At 42.2% G+C, this 21475-nt stretch overlaps 1 protein-coding gene across 1 annotated transcript in view; it reads left to right on the plus strand.

The window, feature by feature from the left end:
• Positions 1–18527, plus strand: part of LOC125004721 (sodium/potassium/calcium exchanger 3-like) — a 44820-nt gene extending 26293 nt beyond the window's left edge. Inside the window, exons 3-17 of the mRNA XM_047579576.1 lie at positions 1414–1490; positions 5703–5777; positions 6473–6557; positions 7085–7188; positions 8354–8428; positions 8752–8777; positions 8869–8922; positions 9007–9140; positions 11021–11181; positions 12115–12379; positions 12474–12640; positions 13595–13709; positions 14004–14116; positions 14314–14379; positions 16118–18527. Of these exons, the coding sequence (XP_047435532.1) occupies positions 1414–1490; positions 5703–5777; positions 6473–6557; positions 7085–7188; positions 8354–8428; positions 8752–8777; positions 8869–8922; positions 9007–9140; positions 11021–11181; positions 12115–12379; positions 12474–12640; positions 13595–13709; positions 14004–14116; positions 14314–14379; positions 16118–16270 (1670 nt within the window). The 3' untranslated portion in view covers positions 16271–18527. The remainder of the gene's footprint in view (positions 1–1413; positions 1491–5702; positions 5778–6472; positions 6558–7084; positions 7189–8353; positions 8429–8751; positions 8778–8868; positions 8923–9006; positions 9141–11020; positions 11182–12114; positions 12380–12473; positions 12641–13594; positions 13710–14003; positions 14117–14313; positions 14380–16117) is intronic.
• Positions 18528–21475: the final 2948 nt, after the last annotated feature.

Below are 21475 nucleotides of genomic sequence, written 5' to 3' on the forward strand. Positions count from 1 at the left end.
TCTTTTATCTTCTCACGGTTAATCTACCTTCTGTCTTAAATAGCTGTGAATGATGCAGAAGTCGTCCTTCTCATTTTAAGATGCAGGCATGGGACAAGCCTTTTTCTCATCCAGACCTTGTGTTTTCTGTCACGCTGTCCGACTTTACAACGCATTGCAGCGATGTGGCAGGTTACAACTGACGGCTACAACCGACGTAACATCGCTGCGATTTGTTTCTGTTGCATCATGACTGGCCACGTTTACATGGACAGTGTTAGTTGTTATACTTTTTTTTTTTTTTCCCCCGACTGACATCATTCTCATTCTCAGATTCCGACTTAACTGTTTACATGGAAACTGAATATAATGATCTGATCAGATACACTGTGTGTTTACATGCCTCCAAACAAAGCGGTTCTGCTGCTGTGGAGCATCAAATCTTCTGGAAATAGAACAGAAGAAGCAGATTTTGGATTGATTGAATAGGGGAAAATGACCGAGATGTTTCCATGTTTTTTAGCGACGTCGCCCGCGGCTTCCTTCATCATTTCAAACACTTGTTTGAACAGCACTTAACTGTATTCATGGTATTCATGCTTTGCTATTTCCCGTATGTATTACAGCCCTCTTTGGAATTCAGCTTTTTTTATTTTTTTCACCAGGTTCTCCAAGTGGTCATTGAAATGTTCACCCTCTGACTCTAGACGAGCGCAAATCTGTGCCCGATCCTTAGCTTAACTTCTCCCGGTCGAGGCTGCAACACTGTGTCCGACAGATGTTAGCAGTGGACCGCGAGTGATCTCCTGACTCGTGTTGAAGGAGTTGACAGCGGAGCCTTGACGCTCGAGGGGTGAGAAGCGCAGGTTCCTCAGCAATCCTGGCAGCCGAGCGCCCGTCGCTGGTCTTGGCAGCCGCGGAGGCGCTGAGAGAGGGGAAGGAGTCAAAAAGCCACGGAGAGGGAAGGGAAGTTCGCAGGCCACCTTTTGAAAGCCGTGCACCCCCTCCTTTTCACCTCTTCCTGTTTTCCTTCACACCATCTCCATCTGCCAACTTTCTCTCAGTCTGGTTCTCGCCGCCTTCTCCTCTCCAGCTCAGCTGTAGAGAAAGTTTAACTCCCATCTTCCGTCCTCTCACCTTTGCTCTCCATTCCACTCTTTCTGTTTTCCGTTTATCTGTTCTTGTCTGTTTTTGTCGCTCTCTGGAGAATCATGCCTGGACACGGTCCTTGGCAGGCCACTGCCGTCACAGACACTTGGGCAAGGTACTCTGGGCAAGGCTCCTTGTCGGCGCACATGAGTTCAACGGGTTTCTGTGCTCGCAGGCTTGACCTCCCTGCTGGGTATTAGAAATATGTTCTCTGTGCCACACTCTGTTGAAACACACATGCGCCGTATGTGAACGTTGCTAATCCTCGGTTTCTGTCTGTTTCAGCTTTGCACGAGTTCCCTTCTGATTTGTTCACCAACAAAGAGAGGACAGAAGGAGCCGTGGCCTTGCATGTCCTCTGCGTAAGTTCACCTTTGTCTTTTCACTTTGAGCAACTTCGTCACATATTTCGCTGCTCTGATTTGTTGTTGGGCTATTCAGCTGTGTGCAAAGGTATTTTTTCTGTTCTTTATTGGTTTGAAACACACATGAAATATAATAATGATAATGAAATCCAAGTGGGGTGTTACCACACTCTGATAAGAAGTGAATCTGGCTTCACCAGACCAGGTTGTTTTGCTGCCTCAGTGTTTCTGTTCCTGCTGGAAACTTCACACCACATGATCAGAAAGAATAATGTCATTCTAACCATAGGTCAGACTAAGTGTTTACATGATTATTAGATAACAAGTTATCTGGTAGTGACAAGTATTTTATTTTGCTCAGCTTCTGCCCTGACTTGAACCATAAAGGATGCAGTGGGACAACTCTTTTCCTCTTCTCAATTTTTATTTCTTATTGGAGGAAATATTAGGTGGAAAACCAGTAGCTTCTTCATGGTTTGACCCAAGCTGAACAATTGTTTGTTCTCTGTTATCGGAAGCCACATTGAAGTGAGAGTGATCCTGCTGACTGACTGCATGCAGGTGTCTAAGTCAGCTAATCACTCGGTGTCAGTTTGGGAATTTTCCTCTCTTTAGGGAGGAAATACACTGCTCCTCTCTTCCTACAGGTGTCATTGTTTCTTTGACTTTTGACTCAACATTAGATAAAATTTTCCTGTCGAATTGACTACTAGAGTCCATGTTCATGCAGCTGATATTGTCCAGAAAAACATCAATGCAACATGTCGCTGCCCCGGCTAACACGTTCCTTCAATAAACCTTAATTATTTTTAAATTAATAGGATGCCTGGACAGTCCATAGACGATGCAGAAAAAAACTAAGAAATTGAAACTACCCAGAAGTCAGAAGAGCCAGAAACCGAGTTCTCCAATGACAAGATCATCTCAGTCACCAGTGTTTTTCTAGAGTTGGCATCTGTTTCAGTAGAGCTTTTCAAGTCTCCTCTCTAGCAGCATGTCATTTGTCGAACACATGACCAGCCACGCTGGCCTCTCCATCGTGGCCGAGTCGGTGTCAGTACGCAAGGTCAAGGCTACAGCGGGACGGCTCTGCTGTCCGTCCAGTGTGAGTGGCAGCAGAGGGAGTCTTCCAGTGCGCAGTGACCCCTGTAGCCTTGTTGCTAATAGTTGCTGAGGGCCTGACTGTAATGAAAGCTCATGTCAGCGGAGCGGCCTCTCCAGGGAACCCGGCTGTGCAATAAACAGAGAGCCAGGAATCTTGTCGTGTCTAATATTAATGGGAACGTCACTGCTCATAGTATCACTCTCTGTTAGCCTTTTCCTGCTGGAAGACGGTGAATGAAAATAACATTTTCCAGTAGACTTTGATATTTAACAACAACAAAAAAAAAACTAAGATATTATTGATATCCTCAGCAGCTATGTCCTTGAGATGTGATAAAATAATGCACTCCAAGTCTTTGTGTGCAGCATTAAGGAAGGACAATTAGGACAATGATATCTACCTTTTGTTTGTTTGTTACTTATTTTAATTGCATTTAATTATTTAAATGAAACATATTCTGTTTAAAATTGCTACATTTTAACTTTCACTTCTTTTATCCAATGTTTACCTTTCATTGAATAACCTGCAGCTGTCCCCATCTTAATCACACAGTACCTTCATGTCCTTTACCTGTTCCGTGTATCGAACCACATCCAACATGATGACGGCAAATTAAAAATAAACGAAATTTCTGACAGTTCAGAGGAAGCCTGGTTAAATGTGCTGGCAGGCCTCGCTCCACCTGCAGCGCCTCCTCCTCACTTATAATCAGGCAGTTCTTGTCATTTATTATCTCTCTGCTAATTTGCTGGTTGAGGATGGAAATAAAAAGAAGCATGAAGCCAAACCACAGAAAGAAAAAAAACAACAATGAAACAAATTACAGAGCAGACGCTGTGTCTTCCTCTGGTTTATGTTGTCAGGATAAAGCTGCATTTGAGGAAGCGTGAGGTTTTGGTTCAGAGACTTTGATTGAAATATTGGTTGTGCTCCTGGTGAGCACGATGTGAAGCCATTATGATTGGATTTCAAGGTTGTAATTGATGCTTTATTTCTGAATTTAATATCACACTATTGAACTGTTCTTTTGACAGCCGTATTGCCGACCTCCCACCCAATCCCAATCCACAGCTCAATTAATGCTGGCATCATCACTTCTCAGAAACCATTTGCTCTCTAAGACTAAAAATAGTCACAGATTTAAGAGCTAACTCTACTTTGGTCAAACAAGTGTACAAACAGAAATAAATGAACATTCAGGATCCCCAGATGTTCACACATGCTCACATTGGTACAGCTACAGAGAGCTTGAAGTACTGATGAAGACTGCTGTTTTTCTTGCTCTACACATCAACTCTAAATCCAGATTAAACACACTTATCAGGATTACCTGCGACCTTTGACCTCTGGCTTGCTGTGAATTGACAGATCTCCGCTCTAGTGTCTGATGGTCTCAGTCATACCTCTCACATGAGTGTTGAGAAGTTAATTCACTCTCATCTTGGTTGTGAAACAGGACGTTGAAGAACTCCTGCTGCTCAGTAAAATGTAATTCATCACTGAGAACAAAAAGAAAAAGCAAATTAACTCCCCATGTGAGCCTTTCTGTCAGCGTGTGGTAGGCTTCATTGTTACAGGGTATAAGAATATTCATTCCTTTATTTCCAGTCTGTCCTCACTACTTGACATTTTCACCCATGATCAAATCTGTCTTTCATCTCCACCTCGTCTTTATTTGTTAGTGCTCTGTATTCTATGTGTTACGTAACGCCAAGGAAAAGTTGAGCAGGTGCTCAAGTGTATGCTATACAGAGGATTATTCACAGGTATAATGATCCCTGACTTGTTAAGACTTGTTGGGGGCATTTTAGAAGATTTACTTAGTGTGTTCCCCAAGGCTCATTGTTAGGCCCATCATTGTTTACTTTGTGCATGAAAGATATCTGTTTTACTAAATTAGTAAATAAGCTAATACATCCAAGCATAAGTAAGCAAGCGTATCCAAAAGTAAAGTGAGCCACCACAAGATTTTTAGCAAAAATATTAGCAGCATGTATTAATGTGCAATAATTCATGTTCACCTCATCTCATTTACATATTCCCTGTATACTAGGGGACTCTGGTCTTTACTATACTGACCCTGAGATTGTGCATAACACATGCATAACTTCATTATTTTCATACACTTGTATACATTTTCCTTATATATTCTCACCATGTGCAATAATCTTTTCTCTGTAGAGAAATAACTTGGAACACAGGTTCACTTCACTTATACTTGTACATATTGTTATATATATTTCCTATATTTTTTACATTCTCTTATTCTTATTGTCTCTTACTTATTCTGATTGCTCTTTGTTCTAAACACTGGTACACTTTGGGTTGGAGCTGCTGTAACGAAAAGTAATTTCCCCCTGGGATCAATAAAGTAATCCTGATTCTGAAATTTGCCTAAAACCTATTTAAACCAGTGTGAAACTAGTCAAAAATACTTTGCCTGTAAGTACTGACATGTAGTTTAAAATAGGAGCACAATCTATATAACCTCTGAGCAACGTTCACATTGAAATCAGCCAGAGGAACACTAATAAAATCACTATACGAATCATTACATGAGAGTTTATTGAACAAACATACAACGTACTACTTAACTTTACTTTCAGGCTGTTCATTTCAGCATCGGATAAGGATGAGTCATGTAAATAAACTCCCCTCATGGGATTCATTAATGTCAGTACGTTTTAAAAGTGAAAACTAACTTCCCTATTTAAAAATGTAAATCGCGTGCTCCCAGAGGTTTGTCACTCGTGAATGTTTAATGTCGGACCAGTTAATGTACTCCTCTGAATTTGCATGTGATCGGATCCGGCTCTTTGCTCTTTGCATTTTTCATGATCATTTATGTAGAACTTTAATGTAGCAGTAGGAGCAGAGCTGTATTCTTTACTGAGGCATTTGGGGATTTTTGAAATAGAATGAAAAGTCAAAGTGAAAGATGGTGAGCAACACCACTTGTTGTTGACCCAGTTTAAAATATCAGCTGATAAATCACAGCTATGTGCAGCTTCAACCCTCTCATTTTCTACTGTATGTATAAATCATATCAGGCAACATGTTCCCTCGTCTCTCCTCTCTATTTATCATTCTTTGTCTCTCTGCAGACCATTTATATGTTCTGTGCTCTGGCCCTTGTCTGCGATGACTACTTTGTCCCCTCCCTGGAGAAGATATGTGAGGTACGAAGCAGTTTTAAGTTCAAGCCATCAAATGTTCAAGTGTTTTCATAAATTCAGGGTGAAACTTTTGACTGAAACTGAAATTTTAACTTCTCTCATTAGCTTTTCCTGAGTGTGTTTTATTTCTTCCGTAAATCAGTAATGTGTTTGTGTTCCGTGACATTTAGCTTACTGTAATTATCCCACTACAGTCTATAAAACATCAACAACAGAGCAAGACATGTTCTGTATCTACATCATTTCAGAAAGGAGAACACTGTATAATACCTACCTGTCATTTTATATGCGTTTGCATAAATATATTTCTGGTTTTGTGTTGCTGAACAAGATTACAAGATAAAATATTAATAATTAATAACATTTTTGACATTTCTGCTCTCCCCAGATTTGTACAGCTCTTTGTTGTATTTAAGACTAAAACTAGACTTTTATATATTTTTTGCATATGTCATATGTTTTATAATGTTTCTTAGGTCATACTATATTCACCGCACCAAACACCAACACAAATTCATCCAGTGTGTGGTAACACATGGCAAAACAGCTTAAACAAAACTGTTTTGTTTGACTTTCACAATGAGTTTCATAATGTTTTTACACAGAAGTATACGTGTCAGCTAAGAGATGTTTCACATTTTCTAACCGCAGCATTTCCTGGTAAAACATAACTTGTCTGTGGTTCCCGTCTCTCCCAGCGTCTCAATCTCAGCGAGGACGTCGCAGGTGCGACCTTCATGGCCGCCGGCAGCTCGGCTCCTGAGCTCTTCACGTCCGTTATAGGTACAGTGTTCACTTCGTCCGTCCGTTCGTCTCCGAGCCTCCTCTGCGCCAGCAGAAGCTCCTGGTGCTTTGCTGTAGCCGTGTTAGGGAGGAAACATGCTTGGCCCTTAATGGATGTAAAGTAACGCTTTTATCCCAAGACACTTTTAATGTTCTGAATCACATTAAAGTCATCTTATGTAATAGCTGCTCCTGGGTTAAGGCCATAGGTTTTTTTTTCTTCTTTGATCATGTATGCTCTCAGTGGTGCAAATCTGTCTAATTCCACGATACAAGGAATATCAAAAGCTTCAGGGTCACACTACATTCCCGTAGTTTTTAAGTAACAATCTGATTACAGATGCAGACATTGTGTAACTTTTGGGTTCAGTATCTCGTAAAATCATTCATAATTATGTCTTTTGACATCATTACATGATCTCTTCGCCGATGCTCCGCTGAAGCTGAGTGAGTAGAATACCCCTCTGTGCTCTTGGTGTTACTCACGGTGTGTGTTTGTGTGTTGTGCCGGCTCGTTCCCTCCTCAGGGGTATTCATCACCAAAGGCGACGTAGGTGTGGGGACCATCGTGGGCTCGGCCGTCTTCAACATTCTCTGCATCATCGGAGTGTGTGGCTTCTTCGCTGGTCAGGTACGATGTCGGTGTAGCTGACCTGCTGGCATTTTCAACAACCGGCAGCTTCATGTCACCTTTAAATGGAGAGTAAACATTTAAACATGTAAACATGGAAGCTGAGTGGAGTTTATCCATGGAGGATGGTGCAGGACACGTTCTTTATCCATGCGGTGATGGCATTCTTAAACTGTAGTGTGAGCTCCCGAAACACAGAAATGTTTATTCTTATGTAGCTTACGTGACATTTTAGCGTAAGTTTAAGGAGTAAGTTCCAAAATTAATTAATTGTTAACGCGAACTATTATTTTATTCATCAAATTTACTGGAATTAATGGATCTGGCAGCATCCTCACCTATAAACATAAGCTTGTTTTATCTCACATTTCTTTCTGTTTTTGTCTCTTTTGTGTTCTTTAACTTCATTCTCCTCCGTGCACAGCCACATGTGCAACATCACGTCACCGTGATTGCAGAGAGTTTGTTTCTCTTTTCTACTTTAGCTCCAGCGATAACACGGTTTAGTCCAGCCTCCGTCTGATGCTGGCTGACATGCCAGGGACATGGAAATGAGCGCAGTGCAGGGATAAGCTCTCTGCTCTGAAAAATATATGCGCTGGACTCCAAACAGTGATGCAATCCCAAATTGTGCATTATGTAATCGTACTGAGATAATGAGGGAAAAAAAAAAAACGGAGTGGAGCTCGGTGGAAAGGGGTGCAGCAAAAATCATCTTCAGGTCCGGTCAGGGCACCTCACTGCGGGTTATCGGCTCTGCCTGTATGTTCATAGCGGGTCCCTCCTACTGTAAAGACGCGGCGCTCCGTCTTTGCTTCACAGCAGCAAACAATTCCACAGCTAGGAGTGGCATAGTCAAGATGTGATTCCTGACCCTCCATGTGCAGTGAGAACAGCTGTGGGAGTGTGTCCACTGCATTGTGGACCGCTGCATTGTGCCTGGTTACATAAAGTCCATAAACACGCCGGCAACCTCTGTACATGGGATGAAACCTCGCAAGTGGATTTGTCTGCATTTTTCCGGCGACTGCGATTCAGGAGCTCAACGTCAGACCTCGTGTTTCCATCAGTATAAATGATTCTGCCTCACATTGCTGCACGCTGAGGCAAGTGTTACTGTGAGAGCGTGTAAACTGACTGATGCTGTTCTCTTTTCCTCTGGCAGGCAGTGAAGCTCTCTCACTGGGGTTTACTCCGGGATTCGATGTATTATACATTTTCTATCGTAGCCCTCATTGCGGTAAGAGTTCACACAGTAGACTCATGTGCAAACACACTGTGTGGAGACATGCACTCACACAGTCAAGGACTATTAGTTTGACATTGCAGGTTATGGTTTACAGATTTAGTGTCAGTACTATTTGCTTTTTTCTGCTCTAGTAGTGTCTCACAATGCAGTGAACAGAGTAAATAGAGAGGTATTAAGTGAACCATGCTTTTTTTTCTATGTGCTCTGGATTGTTTATGCCCTCTAGAGGTAGAGATGCTCAAGTGCAGTATTAACAAAACTGACATATTTCCATCCCCTAATTTTCCGCTGTCTTCTCTGTTTTGCTTCTACAGTTCATCTACGATGAGGTGGTGTGCTGGTGCGTACTCATGTTTACAAGTGAACCCTTAATATGTTTATGTTTTTTAAAAGAGCGACTGTGAAAATGTATATGATGCTTTTGTGTGCAGGTGGGAATCTCTTGTCCTGGTCCTCATGTATGCCGTTTATATCCTGATCATGAAGTGAGTGTCCTCATCAGAAAATGCCTTTTGTCGGTATGTCGGTCGGATTTCGTTATTAGGTCTACGATCGTTTGTCATTGGCAGGTTCAACGGCAGGGCGCATCGCTACTTCGACCGTCGAAAGAAGAGCTCTGTGAATCTGGCCAACGGACTGACAGGAAGCACTGATCTGGAGGATAATGTCACGTGTGATGCTACTGCAGTCCTACTTAAGAAAGGTATCACAGTGTGCTCTGCTTCACAAAGGCTATGTCCGCTAAAGAGCCTCTGTAGGTTGTAGCAGCTCATCCCCGCACGCCAAAATTAGCATAAACATAAAGGCAGCAGGGCCGTCGTTTCTAATCTATTTTTATTCTGCCACCAGATAAAACAGTCAAGGATGACTTTAAAAAGATAACAATGTTCTGTGTGTCTTAAACAAAAGACTTTTGGGATTTTATTCAGAGTACAACGAGTCAACTATCATGGGCATGCGGGTATCTTTCTGAAGATGCTACCTTGAGAGTCTAAAATGTTGTCTTTTTATTTAATCAGACAAGGAAAGTTTATTTTACACAGCAGCTGTGCATGTTCTCTACGTTACAAACAGTTTCTGCTTGTTTGTTTTGGCAAAATATGTATTATATTAGTCTGTGTTGGTGGGGAGGAACTTAAAACTTGAAACTCTTCACTGGTCACCTGGAACACATACACGTACTTTCTTGTGTACCACAGCATGTTCCATATTATCTTTATTGATTCTTCAGTGGCTTCCAATAGTATAGACACAGTCGTTCAGAGAGAATTGATGGATCATATAAAAGGCAGTCCCTTTATGATAAGGTCTTTTCTAGCCGTGTTTAGCCAGACTCAAATTCTGTCATATGATTCAGGCAAAATTATACTTTGATATCATTATGGCTTCAACTGAACCAGAAAAAAAAACTCTGTATGCAATTGGGTAGTTCTACAACCATCCAGAGCCATCACAACATAAACATCAGTCAGTTAATAATCAGTTCTAAACCAACTTTTCTGACCAAGAACATCCATGGGCAGGGGAAGCTGTCTGGCTTCCTGGTTAGGTCTGTTCTAGTAGTAAAACGTTCTCTTTCATAGTGGAATTGAACTTGCACCACTGTAGTTAGGACCAGAGCCTCACTCTGGGATGAAACTATTGTACTTGTTTAACTTATCTGCCATCACGTATTATATGTTTCGTCTTTTTACCGGTAACTGTATCTTGTAATATTTTGAGGTCAAGTGCAGCACAACAGATCAATACATTTAAGATTTTTAGCACCTCTTTATAAGGATGTCCTGAGTGCCTCTGGCTTCCTGAGGCCTCTCTCTGTGTAACGTCTACATGTTCTCTCTGAGTGTGTTCAGTAGGTCTCACTTTCCTCCTATGGTCTTAAAAGGGGTTCCAGAGTTATGACAATATGAACATTTATCCATTAAAAACCATTGCAATCAGACAATCTCTTAAAGCCAGTGCCTGCAGATGAAGCTGATATAACTGACCACATCTCAGAGAAGTTTATTTGTAAAGACATGAAATAAGTAAACTCTTGACATCAGTAGTTTATATTGTTCCCTTTTGCAAAAATAACTTCTTGTGGGTGTTTTGCATAACCTTCCTCCATCCTCTAACATTGGCTGATTGCACAATTTTTTTGGCCACTGTTTCATGTAAAATGCGCTTGCAAGATGTTTGAGGTATTTTTTTTTTTTTTTTTTTTTACACAGTATTACAATGTTATTTCTGGGTGATAATGTTTTTGTTTTGTTTTTTTACCCTGGCAGCTCAGATTTCTGAATATCTTTCAGAAAGTTGTTCAAGGACTTTGACACGTTTTGATGTTAAGTAACGTGCAGATCTTGTGATGAAATTTGGGGTACAGAAGAAGGATTTATTTTATATTGGCAGTATAATATATGCATCTCCTATGACCCTTAATAGGACAAGCAACAGCACTGATGATGGTAAAGTAAATTAGCATCCATGTCACTTTGCTAAATATTTCAGTCCTTTGAGAAAGACGATTTGAAAAGTGATCCAGGTTGACACTAAACAGTCATTGCTGTAGTCACATGGACACCATTATGTTTTTTGCAGCCAACTTCCACTGTCAGCCGTCTGTGCTGATGGTAGACGAGCTGCTGTCTGCGTACCCCCACCAGCTGTCCTTCTCCGAGGCCGGCATGAGGATCATGATCACCAGTCACTTCTCCCCCAGGACCCGCCTCACCATGGCCTCCCGCATGCTGATCAACGAGGTACACAGGCACCAAACTGTTCAAGTCACTTCAGAGAGGAAAAAGTCTAAATGCACCTCTCAGGGGAAATGAAGTTCTGTCAAATATGGTTACTGAGAAAAATGCCTGCCAAACTAGATTCTCAGCATAAAGACAAACCAAATAAACCTGTCTGGGTTCAGCAGAAGAAGAAAGGGAATGAATGTTAAATTACGTCTGGATGTCTCAGACACCTGTCTGCTGTAGACTACAGTTTGGATTTAAATCCGAACCAACCAACCACATTCAGACTTCTGACAAAGAGAAGAGGAAAGAATATCAAATATCAATTAAGAGACATTTTGCATTTTTATGATCTAAATCAGAGGTTTCAGCGTTTTTCAGCCCAAGGACCCCCTGCCTACCATATGTGTTCTATTTTAAACTTGGCCTAGTGCTATATATACATGTACATTATTATTATAATTTTGCATTGAATATTAAGCTATTCAAATAATACAAGCTTCTCTTCTGCTAACGTAGCTAACGTGCGTCTGGGATTTCACCTGGGCACTGAATAGGCTCTCGGACAGTTACGGGGAACCTAACAGTCTGCGGCCTCGTGATTGGCTCAGCAGCGATAGGGGCGGGTCCTGCTTAGATTGACAGGTCTAGTGTGGCGCTGCCCCTTTACTAAAATATGTTGGATTCATATTAATGTTTATTTAAAGAAGTTTAAATTTGTGGGGGAAAATTGTGGGTAAAAATAAAAAAAGAAAGAAAGAAAAATGTCCAATAAACCAAAGATTTTGCGACCCCCCTGCAGTACCTCTGCGTACCGTCTAGGGGTCACGGATCCTCTGTTGAAGACCTGTGATCTAAGTGAATGATAATATTAATTTACAATACCAGGATGTCATATCAAAATGTGAAGTTGATATTAATGGACACGTTTCGCCTGTGAAAATGTTCCAGCGACAAAGACTGATCAACACCACGGAGACTCGGGTCAACCGCATCACCAATGGCGAGTCGGACTCGGTGACCAGGGTTCAGGGGAGGCGGGGCTTAGAGAATGGGATGGGCGAGCAGGGCCTGAACGGCAGGTGCAGACTTCAGCGGCTGGAGTCTGGCAATGAGACAGAGAACGAAAACGAGGATAATGAGAACAACGAGAACGACGAGGAAGGGGAAGGTGAAGAAGACAACGGAGGTCCCCTGGTGCCTTTCAAAGTCCCAGGTACGACGCAGGTGACATCTTGAAACGACAGGCTTCGGTTAGTGCTGTCACCAGAGACGTGATCACATCTGTTATCCTCTCCATCTCCATCCAGCCGGTGCTTGTAACAAGTTGAAGTGGGTAACAATGTGGCCGCTGTCCCTGCTTCTGTTCTTCACCGTGCCCAACTGCAGCAAGCGGCGCTGGGAGAGGTGGTTCATGATCTCCTTCTTCACCGCCACCATCTGGATCGCTGGCCTCTCATACATCATGGTCTGGATGGTAGGTCCCGTTAGACCCACTCACTGATCTGAATGCTGAAATCACATCCTGATATTGAATATTATAAAGGCACTGTGTAATACTCTGAATAGCGATAGGATCAACACATTCAGGTTTTAGACCAGGACCGGATTCTAGTTGTTGAATCACTAACTAAGACTAAAGATTAAAGATAACCAGTAGCACATGTTGCGGTTGGCTTTTGGTGTCGTACAAATAGTCCGAGCCATGTCTCAGATAGGGCTGAGAGCATAGTGTGGCATAGTTTGAAATGTTTTTGACCTGAAAAATGAAACTCTTAGGAGGACTCACGCGTTGCATTTTGCTCAGGGCCACTCCACATTTAGCTCGTCTTTTAGCAACTTCATAAATGTCAAGCTAACGGCTCTTGGGTCAAAATGAGTGAGTAACGAGTAGCGTTTCTCTGTTAATGACCTAATCTATTAAGCCCTCTAAGAGATGATTCACACAGTAACGGCTCCACAACTCAACCACCTTGTGCTCGATGGACTGGAGATAAAGACGAAGAGTCAGTGACACTGAGGTGATTAAACCTGATTAATCTCAACCTCAACTGCAACTCTACCAAATTTGTTGCGATAGGAATTAAGCACAACGTCACTGCATCTGTTTTTGTCACATTGGCACCATGCACTCTTCATTTAATTACAGTATATTGTTAGGTGATGTTAAAAGACATGTTAGTGTGTTTAAATAGAAATCAGAATCCTTTAATTACAAGTGATGAAAAAAATTATTATTTTGTGAAACGATTGAAAATGACTCATGACAAACCTCTAACTAATTAACACAACGCTCTGAGGAATACAACAGTTCATCCACTGCTGCTGCATAAAACGTAGTGGTGCCAGTGAAGGGCTTGACTCTGTCTCTGTGGCTGATTTCTACTGCAGCATGAGGAAGGAATAAACTGAAAGGCTCCTCCTCTTTCAGGTGACTGTGATCGGATTCACTCTCGGGATCCCTGACGTCATCATGGGCATCACCTTCCTGGCAGCGGGAACCAGCGTCCCAGACTGCATGGCCAGTGTTATAGTCGCACGGCAAGGTACACACACACACACACTCAAGACCACCTTTCTGCCCAATGACATAATGCAGTCCCTTCCTTAACACCTGACCATAACCACAACTGTAGCCCTTACCCTAAAATCAAGTCTGAACAGCCTTAACCCTCCAAAGGTGACTACAAAAACTACACAATCACTCCACAGTGTTATTATTCTGTGAGAAATTGGCCTCCAGGACGTAACACTTACAGGAAGTTCAAATCAATCATGGTGTTGTGTGAATCAAAGCAGAAATGCGGTAAAAGCATGGAATGTCGCTCTCCTTGCCGCAGGTATGGGAGACATGGCCATCTCCAACTCCATAGGCAGTAATGTGTTTGACATCCTGGTCGGCCTGGGCCTGCCCTGGATGCTGCAGACGCTCTGCATCGACTACGGCTCCATCGTGAGTGACTCTCAGCTTCCCCGGAGGAGTAGAACAGAGATGTGTTTGTGAGGGATCACAACGGCTCAGTTTGTTTGTTTGCTTGCCTGTTAGGGCCGTGCAGTTTACCACGTTACACAGAGAGCGTGATGTTTGACTGTTCTGACCGCGCCTGTTTAAATATATATAGCACATAACTCTCTGCTCTGTCCCTTCAGATCCATCTCAACAGCAGAGGGCTCATATTCTCAGTTGCACTCTTACTAGCATCAGTATTCTTCACGGTAAGTACCAGAAAGGTCAAATAACTTTCATTTTTACTGATGTTAAAGTAAAAATCTGTTTATATCACTGCTACTGTGTTTGTTTCCGTAAAGAAATGCCTGTAGACAGCTTGATTTTTAAAAACTGGCCACAATTATAAAGCTTTTTAAAAAACAAAGTCATTACTTCAAACATTTGGGCTCTGTAGTTTTTTAGCAAACATTACTCAAACGGGAGGAAACAGTTTTGTTGTTGGACTATTTTCAGCTGTAGATTAATTCATGTTAGGTGCTCCGGTATTTACAGAAGCACTGCAGCACATGTGAAAACTAAATCAGTGCAACAGAATGACTCTGTTATGAGCGTTAATAACCTTTTAATAGGTTTCAAATATTTCCACTATCACCAGCGCCCTCATTGTGAACACTTTGGAAACACCTGGATGTAGAAGATCTCACTATTCACCCTGCGTGTCAGGACAGAAACTGAACCGTGCGGTCCAGGGAACTTTCTGTAGACATCTGCAATAAAACTGTGTTGAGGCATAGATCACAGTCAAGAGTATGAAACAAATTCCAAAGCGCTTGAGTGCTCCGGGAGCTCGGTGGCCTCAATAACCGCGAAGTGGAACAAATTTACAACCACCAGGACTCTTCGTGAAACCGACCGTTGCCACCTGCTAGTAGCGCCCATGCACTGAAGCCAAACAGAGGACGGAGATGTCCTTGAATAAAAGCTGCTCCAGAAAGCGGAGACCAGCGACTGGCACGGGGGTTCACATTTCAGTAGCACAATGACCTGAAGCAGACAGGTAGGACAGCACGGGAGTGGCCTCAGGACAAGTATGTCCATCTCTGAGTGGTCCAGGCAGAACGAGAAAAGTGAAAGGGTGTCTCGATGTTTTCTTTCTACACTCACTTGCCACTTAATTAGGAACACCTGTTAAGTTGTTTTGTTGTTAACACAAATAGCTAATCGGCCAATCACATGGCTGCAATTCAATGCATTTATTCATGTAGAGGTGATCAAGACGACTTGCTGAAGTTCAAACTGAGCATCAGAATGAGGAAGAAAGGGGATTTAAGTGACTTTGAACGTGGTATGGTTGTTGGTGCCAGATGGGCTGGTCTGAGTATTTCAGAAACTAATGATCTACTGGGATTTTTACGCACAACCATCTGTAGGGTTTACAGAGAATGGTCCAAAAAATAGAAAATATCCAGTGAGCAGCAGTTGTGTGAATGAAAATGCCTTGTTGATGTGAGAGGTCAGAGGAGAATGGGCAGACTGGTTGGAGATGATAGAAAGGCAACAGTAACTCAAATAACCACTGATAACAACCAAGGAATGAAGAATATCATCTATGAACACACAACATGTCCAACCTTGAAGAAGATGGGCTACAGCAGCAGAAGACCACACCGGGTGACACTCCTGTCAGCTAAGAACAGGAAACTGAGACTGCTGTTCACACAGGCTCACCAAGACTGGACAATAGAAGATTGGAGAAACGTTGCCTGGTCTGACCAGTCTTGATTTATTCGGACGTCAGGGTCAGAATATGATGTAAACAACATTGTTTTCTGCCATTCAGAGAAAAAGGTACATTTGTCATGTCACCTTTACCCTGATAACAAACCAAATCACACCGTCATGGCTCCTGGGCTTCTCTACTTTGTGTCTCTACTTTGTGTTACTCCAGTCAGACTAGTCCTCCTTCCTGTGCTCTGTCCCTGACAGTGTCCCTCCTCCCTGCAGGTTCTCGGCGTCCATTTAAACAAATGGACTCTCGACCGGCGACTGGGCTTGATCTGCCTCGTCATGTACGCCATCTTCCTGTGCTTCTCCATCCTCATCGAGTTCAACGTCTTCATTTTCGTCAACCTCCCGATGTGCCGAGACATCCACTGACCTCCCCCGTCGCCTCCTTCTCCGCCGCCTTCTTCTTCCTCTGGCTGATGGAGGAAACCTCACCTGGCTCCCAGTTTCTCGGCGCCTTGGAACATTTCCTACCTTTTACTTTTTAGAAAACTAGAGCTCTGTATGATTTATATTTGGTGCAATACACACAATGGATAGGACACCGGAGGGGTTTTGTTTTTTGTTTTTTCCGGAGGGGAGGTGGGGGGTTCAGAACCGGACTGGAGGCGCAAAGAGAAAGTCCCGATTGCTGCCAGTTGTGTGAGGAACCACGAGGTTAGCTGGAGTGAACTTAACTGTAGTGACACCGACAGTTGGTGAACAAGCTGCTACTGTAACTGACTGAGGGGGAGAGAAGAGGGAACTCAGCGATTTTCAGCTGGATTGTTTGTTACTCTTTGTACAAGTTTGGATATAAGCACATGATTTAAGGTATTTTTAAGCAAAAAAAACAACAAAAAAAAACAACAAAACAAAACGTCTTTCTCTGTATATATTTGAGGATTATAGAAGTGCTAACGTTAGCTGATATATGATGTTCTCTTATGCACAAACTGGATCAATCTCGCAAGGATGTACGATCCCATGACGGTGACAATGTCGTATGTTTTACTTTAGTGATTTGGTCTGCAAGCAAATGCTTCGACGCGTCTCCCTGCTCCGGTACCGGCCAACGCGGCATGCTGCACCAGCCACAGCGCACACAGCTTCGCACTGACAGAGAGCATCTAGGTATTTCACACTATTCACATAGAGTTTATCGGCTGTTTTCTTTCGTGTCCAAGTGGATGTGGGCTTTAGCGTCCCCACACGAGAAAGGGATCTACTTGGAACTGACGTCCGGCACTGTCACTTTATGGATTAGAGATCGAATTCTTCTGTTATTCTGTCGCAAAACGTCTACAGGTACTCTCAACGCGTAACTACTGAAGTTAAAATTCCCTCTATGCGGTAGACCTCTATATTAAAGAGTTAGTTTTTAGTCTCTGAGTTGAGTGTAATGTTGTTATGTCTTAAAGCCAAAAGTATTTTTTAGGATAGGAGTCGTAGATTCGGACTTAAGAGTCAAATGCACAGTGTGTTTGTGTGTGAGTGTGTGTCTCGCAATCTGGAGGAGAACCAAGGATACCACTGTTACTGGGAAGACACAATCATGATTTATTTATGAATTAATTTATTCAAAGATTGTGTCTGACCAGCAGTTTCAGGCCTTTGGATTGTGTACAGTGTATTCAATGGAACGCGCTCTGCTGTACAATGTACTGTACCTAATATATATAATCTAAGTACTGGAAACTGACTTGATGTTGTTTATATTTAAGAATAGAACTTTATCATTTGTAAGTTTTGTATAGTTTGGAAAGGTATCGCAACAAGTGGATGGACGTTGAGAAGAGGGAAATAAACGGAAGCCGACGTGTTGTCGAATCCCCTCACATGCCGCATCGATGATTAAATATGGATTCATATTAAGAAAAAGGGAAGTGTGTACTAGTGGCATGCCACCTTCTTAACTTGTTGTTTCTTAGTCAGCATAAAGTCTCGTGCCATCCCCTGTGTTTGAGGCTTCAAAAACACCAGTACCAGTGGGAATTCTCCTGCTTGTACTTGAGCCGAAAATTACCACTCTGTTTCGGCCCGTGGTCGGACTAATTCTTAAGGATGCGTTTTTTGTTTTGTTTTTTAATTTCATTTTATTTTTTGCCTAAAAGATTCCTCACGCCCGTAGAAGCTCTGATGAATTAAAAGCTTGCTCTGCAGGTGTTGATGCGCCTCCAGCGGCCACAAGAGGGCGCCGCGGAGCCGCGTCACGCCTTCGGAGACGGGCTGTGATTTTCCAAAAGGGCTTTTGGGTATAGTTTCCGTTAGGCTACCTAGAGACACATACTAGTCGGTTTGCATGCCTCTTTCATAAGTTGGATTATTTTGTGTGTAATTTTACCAAGATCAAAAAGGCACTGTCTTGATTATGCTGTACATATCAGGAGGAGGAATGTGCTATCAGAACACGGAGGTTGAATAACCTCTGGCGAGCAGTGATATTTGAGATATTTACAGTATTTAGAACGTAGGCCTTCAACAGTTAGTTTTCAGCTAATTCTTGTCGTTTTATGCTCACGTCTTTTGAACTGTTTGTAAATCCTCATTTTTGTTGATGAGGACCTCTGGGTGGAGCTCAGAGCCGAACGGGAGGAAGATGTTGGCCTTGTTCCCAGTGGTCGTCTTGCAATAAACTGATTTACACACACATGTCACTTTCGCGTGTGTTTCTGAGCGCGACCACGATTCAGCTTTGATTTACTGTTCGCCTAAAATACAAAATGAGTGTTATCTACATGAGTTTAAGGGGGTGTCGGCTGTGATAACTTCCAAACTTTTAAGCAGCGGGATTTATTTATTTTTTTAATCTCCGCCTCAAAGAAATGAATCCATGGCTGCACAACTGTGAGGTTGGAACGAGCAACACTGGGCTTCATGTACCGGAGACGCTTCAGAGAATCTCACCTCTACCGTGTCTGATCCAACAGAAATAAAGAGCAACAATCTTGCAATCGTTTTAGCCCCGGGTTGCAGTTTTCATAACGGACGGGTGCTTAGTAATATAAAAAAATACTGAAAAGTCCACATTTTAATCCAGGTATTTAAGTCTCATTGACATATTAAATCACTGTGCGCCAAAACGAAATGGCAGATAAACTGTTAGTCGAGTAAAAAAGAGACATTAAAACTACTCTGATAAGTAAATAATCTGTTTAGTATTTATGAAGCCATTATGGGTTTAGTTTAGTGTATTTAAACATGATTTATACATTTCATATTAATAATACACATTAAAATATTACACAGTAAATTAAATACAGAGACTCTCCCAGCGTGAGTTTTCCTTTTAGTGTCCAGAAGAAAAAAACAAACTTTTTTTTATTCCAAGCTTCTAACATTTAAAGGGATGACTTCATCCTTCTTTAAACTTGGCTTGATCTTATCACAGCAGCATTTTTCAAAGTTCACTAAGGTCTAGTGTTGCTCTGCTACCATTTTCCCCAAATACCAGAACCGTGAGCTGATAACAGTGAGTTCCTAGTAAAATTAAATGTGCATGGCTGAATATACAGTTTTTTTTCCTCTTTCTTTTTCCTTAGTTTTTCACTCTGAGAGAAACAGCCCAGACAACAAGTTGCAGCTGGCCCTGTAGTGGCCCACATACCGCACTCAGTTACTCAACCTGAGTCCGGTAGAAGTAGATCTACGCTGATCAGGCATAACATTATGACCACTGACAGGATATCATTGACCAGCTTCAGACAATATAATGTTCTACTGGGAAACTTTTGGACCTGGCATTCATGTGGATGTTACTTGGACAAATACCACCCACCTAGACCAGACCAGGCACCATAACAGTGACACTTTTTATGGCAGTAGACTTTCAAGCTTATTGAAGTGGATTTCCTGTTTGACATTTTTTTGACCTTTTGTCTCCAGTGTTAGCCTGGGTGAGGAAAATCTGAGAAATCCAATTTCTGTTTTTCTATTTTATTTTATTTTTTAATGATTTACAGCTTTTAAAATGTGTTACACTGCATGGAGACATAATTAAGTTTCATCAGCCTATAACCATAATCTATAGAGGTGTTGGACTTCACTGTGCACAGAAAAATGAGACCACAGTGAGTAACAATGTGGCACATACCAAAAAGGCCAAAAATGGCTTGGGATTCAGAGGGTTAATCTGCCTGTACAAACCTCTGTATTCGGCCGTTCTCTCTCCAGACTTCAGTTCAACTACCACCTGCTTCCAGTTGCAGAGGGATGCTGCCATCTCCAACTATTTTCCATTTGGGGTGTTTTTCCCCCCTTTAATTAAAGTGTTTAGTCGCCTGGCTTGTGTGTCAGCGTCTATGTTTGGATCCAGCTTTGAGTTTAAGGGAAACAAGCTGACTCTAAAACCAGTTTGTTGCATGCCAGCCATATCTGACTCGGATACAACAACCTGGAAGTGATTTATTTCACGCGGGCCGTATCCAGCATACACACAACGCAGCCAAAACATTAAAGTCAAACTGTGTGCTTGTTGTGCGGGGGCCAGACTTGGCCAGATGTGCCACAGCTGGTCCAGATGAGGGCCGGAAATGTATGCTATCTGATTATGATCATCTTAAAAACGTCCCCGTCAGGAACGCGTTAACAACTTGCCGTGCTTTCATTCCGCCTCTTGTGTTTGGAGGATACGGTCAATGAATGGAAGGGCTGTTTGTTGTTTGAACTTTAAATAGCTAATGTTACAAAACCAAATGTACATCTGCGCGAACCAGAGAGCCGGCGTCATGTCGACCCTTCCTCGTAGGGACAGACCTGTGTTGATAATGTGTCAACGTAGGTATACAGCACGGACAGTGTGTCTCTGGTCAGTATCCTCTACATAAATAAACAAAATCTGTGTTGACATCACTATAGTATTGTCTGCTCACTGTGTTGTAAAAATGCTTCATGAGGGAAAAGCAATGCAGCACAGCAGACAAAGTTGACAACGTCACCTGCTGCCATTTGTTATTTTGGAAACTTTGTAAGCTAATGCAGGACCGGGGACACACAGGGGCCTGGTAGAACACATCGCACAGAAGCTGAGTGTTGAGCTTGGTTTATTGTTCTGTGCCAGATGTGGCACAGCTGGCCCTGATGAGGCCTAGAAAAGGATGCAATCCTCTAACCTCTTTTTTATTTATTTTTTAAACTGGACTAGTGTAAAGAGAAATGAATAATTAAAGTAGTGTACAGAGTTTAAAACTAGATCATAGGTGTTCAACAGGGGGTCCGCGGAGGTACCGCAAGGGTGGGTGGGTCAAACACTCAAGTGTTGCACATGTTTAAAAACATTTTAATAAAAAAGCGAATATTTGAACTTGTGTATTATTTGAATAGCTTTATATTGTGTGCAAAATGATTATAATAATAATATATATTTATGAATAGCACTAGGGTTTAATATAGAACATAAGTAGGGGGTCTCTACTTAATCTCTCATCACTTTCGTCCTTGGGTGGATGGTCCTGAACTAGGCACATTGCCACTGCTGTAGTTTCAGGTGTGACGACCCTCGGGGGACCCCTGCAGGTCTGGGGTCCCAACATTAGAAGCTGCGACTACTCTGGCAGTTCAAACTAAGCCAGAGAAAGACAGAGGAGTGGTATTAGACAT

Source organism: Mugil cephalus, chromosome 2, assembly GCF_022458985.1.
Source record: "Mugil cephalus isolate CIBA_MC_2020 chromosome 2, CIBA_Mcephalus_1.1, whole genome shotgun sequence".
NCBI classification, from domain to species: Eukaryota; Metazoa; Chordata; class Actinopteri; order Mugiliformes; family Mugilidae; genus Mugil; species Mugil cephalus.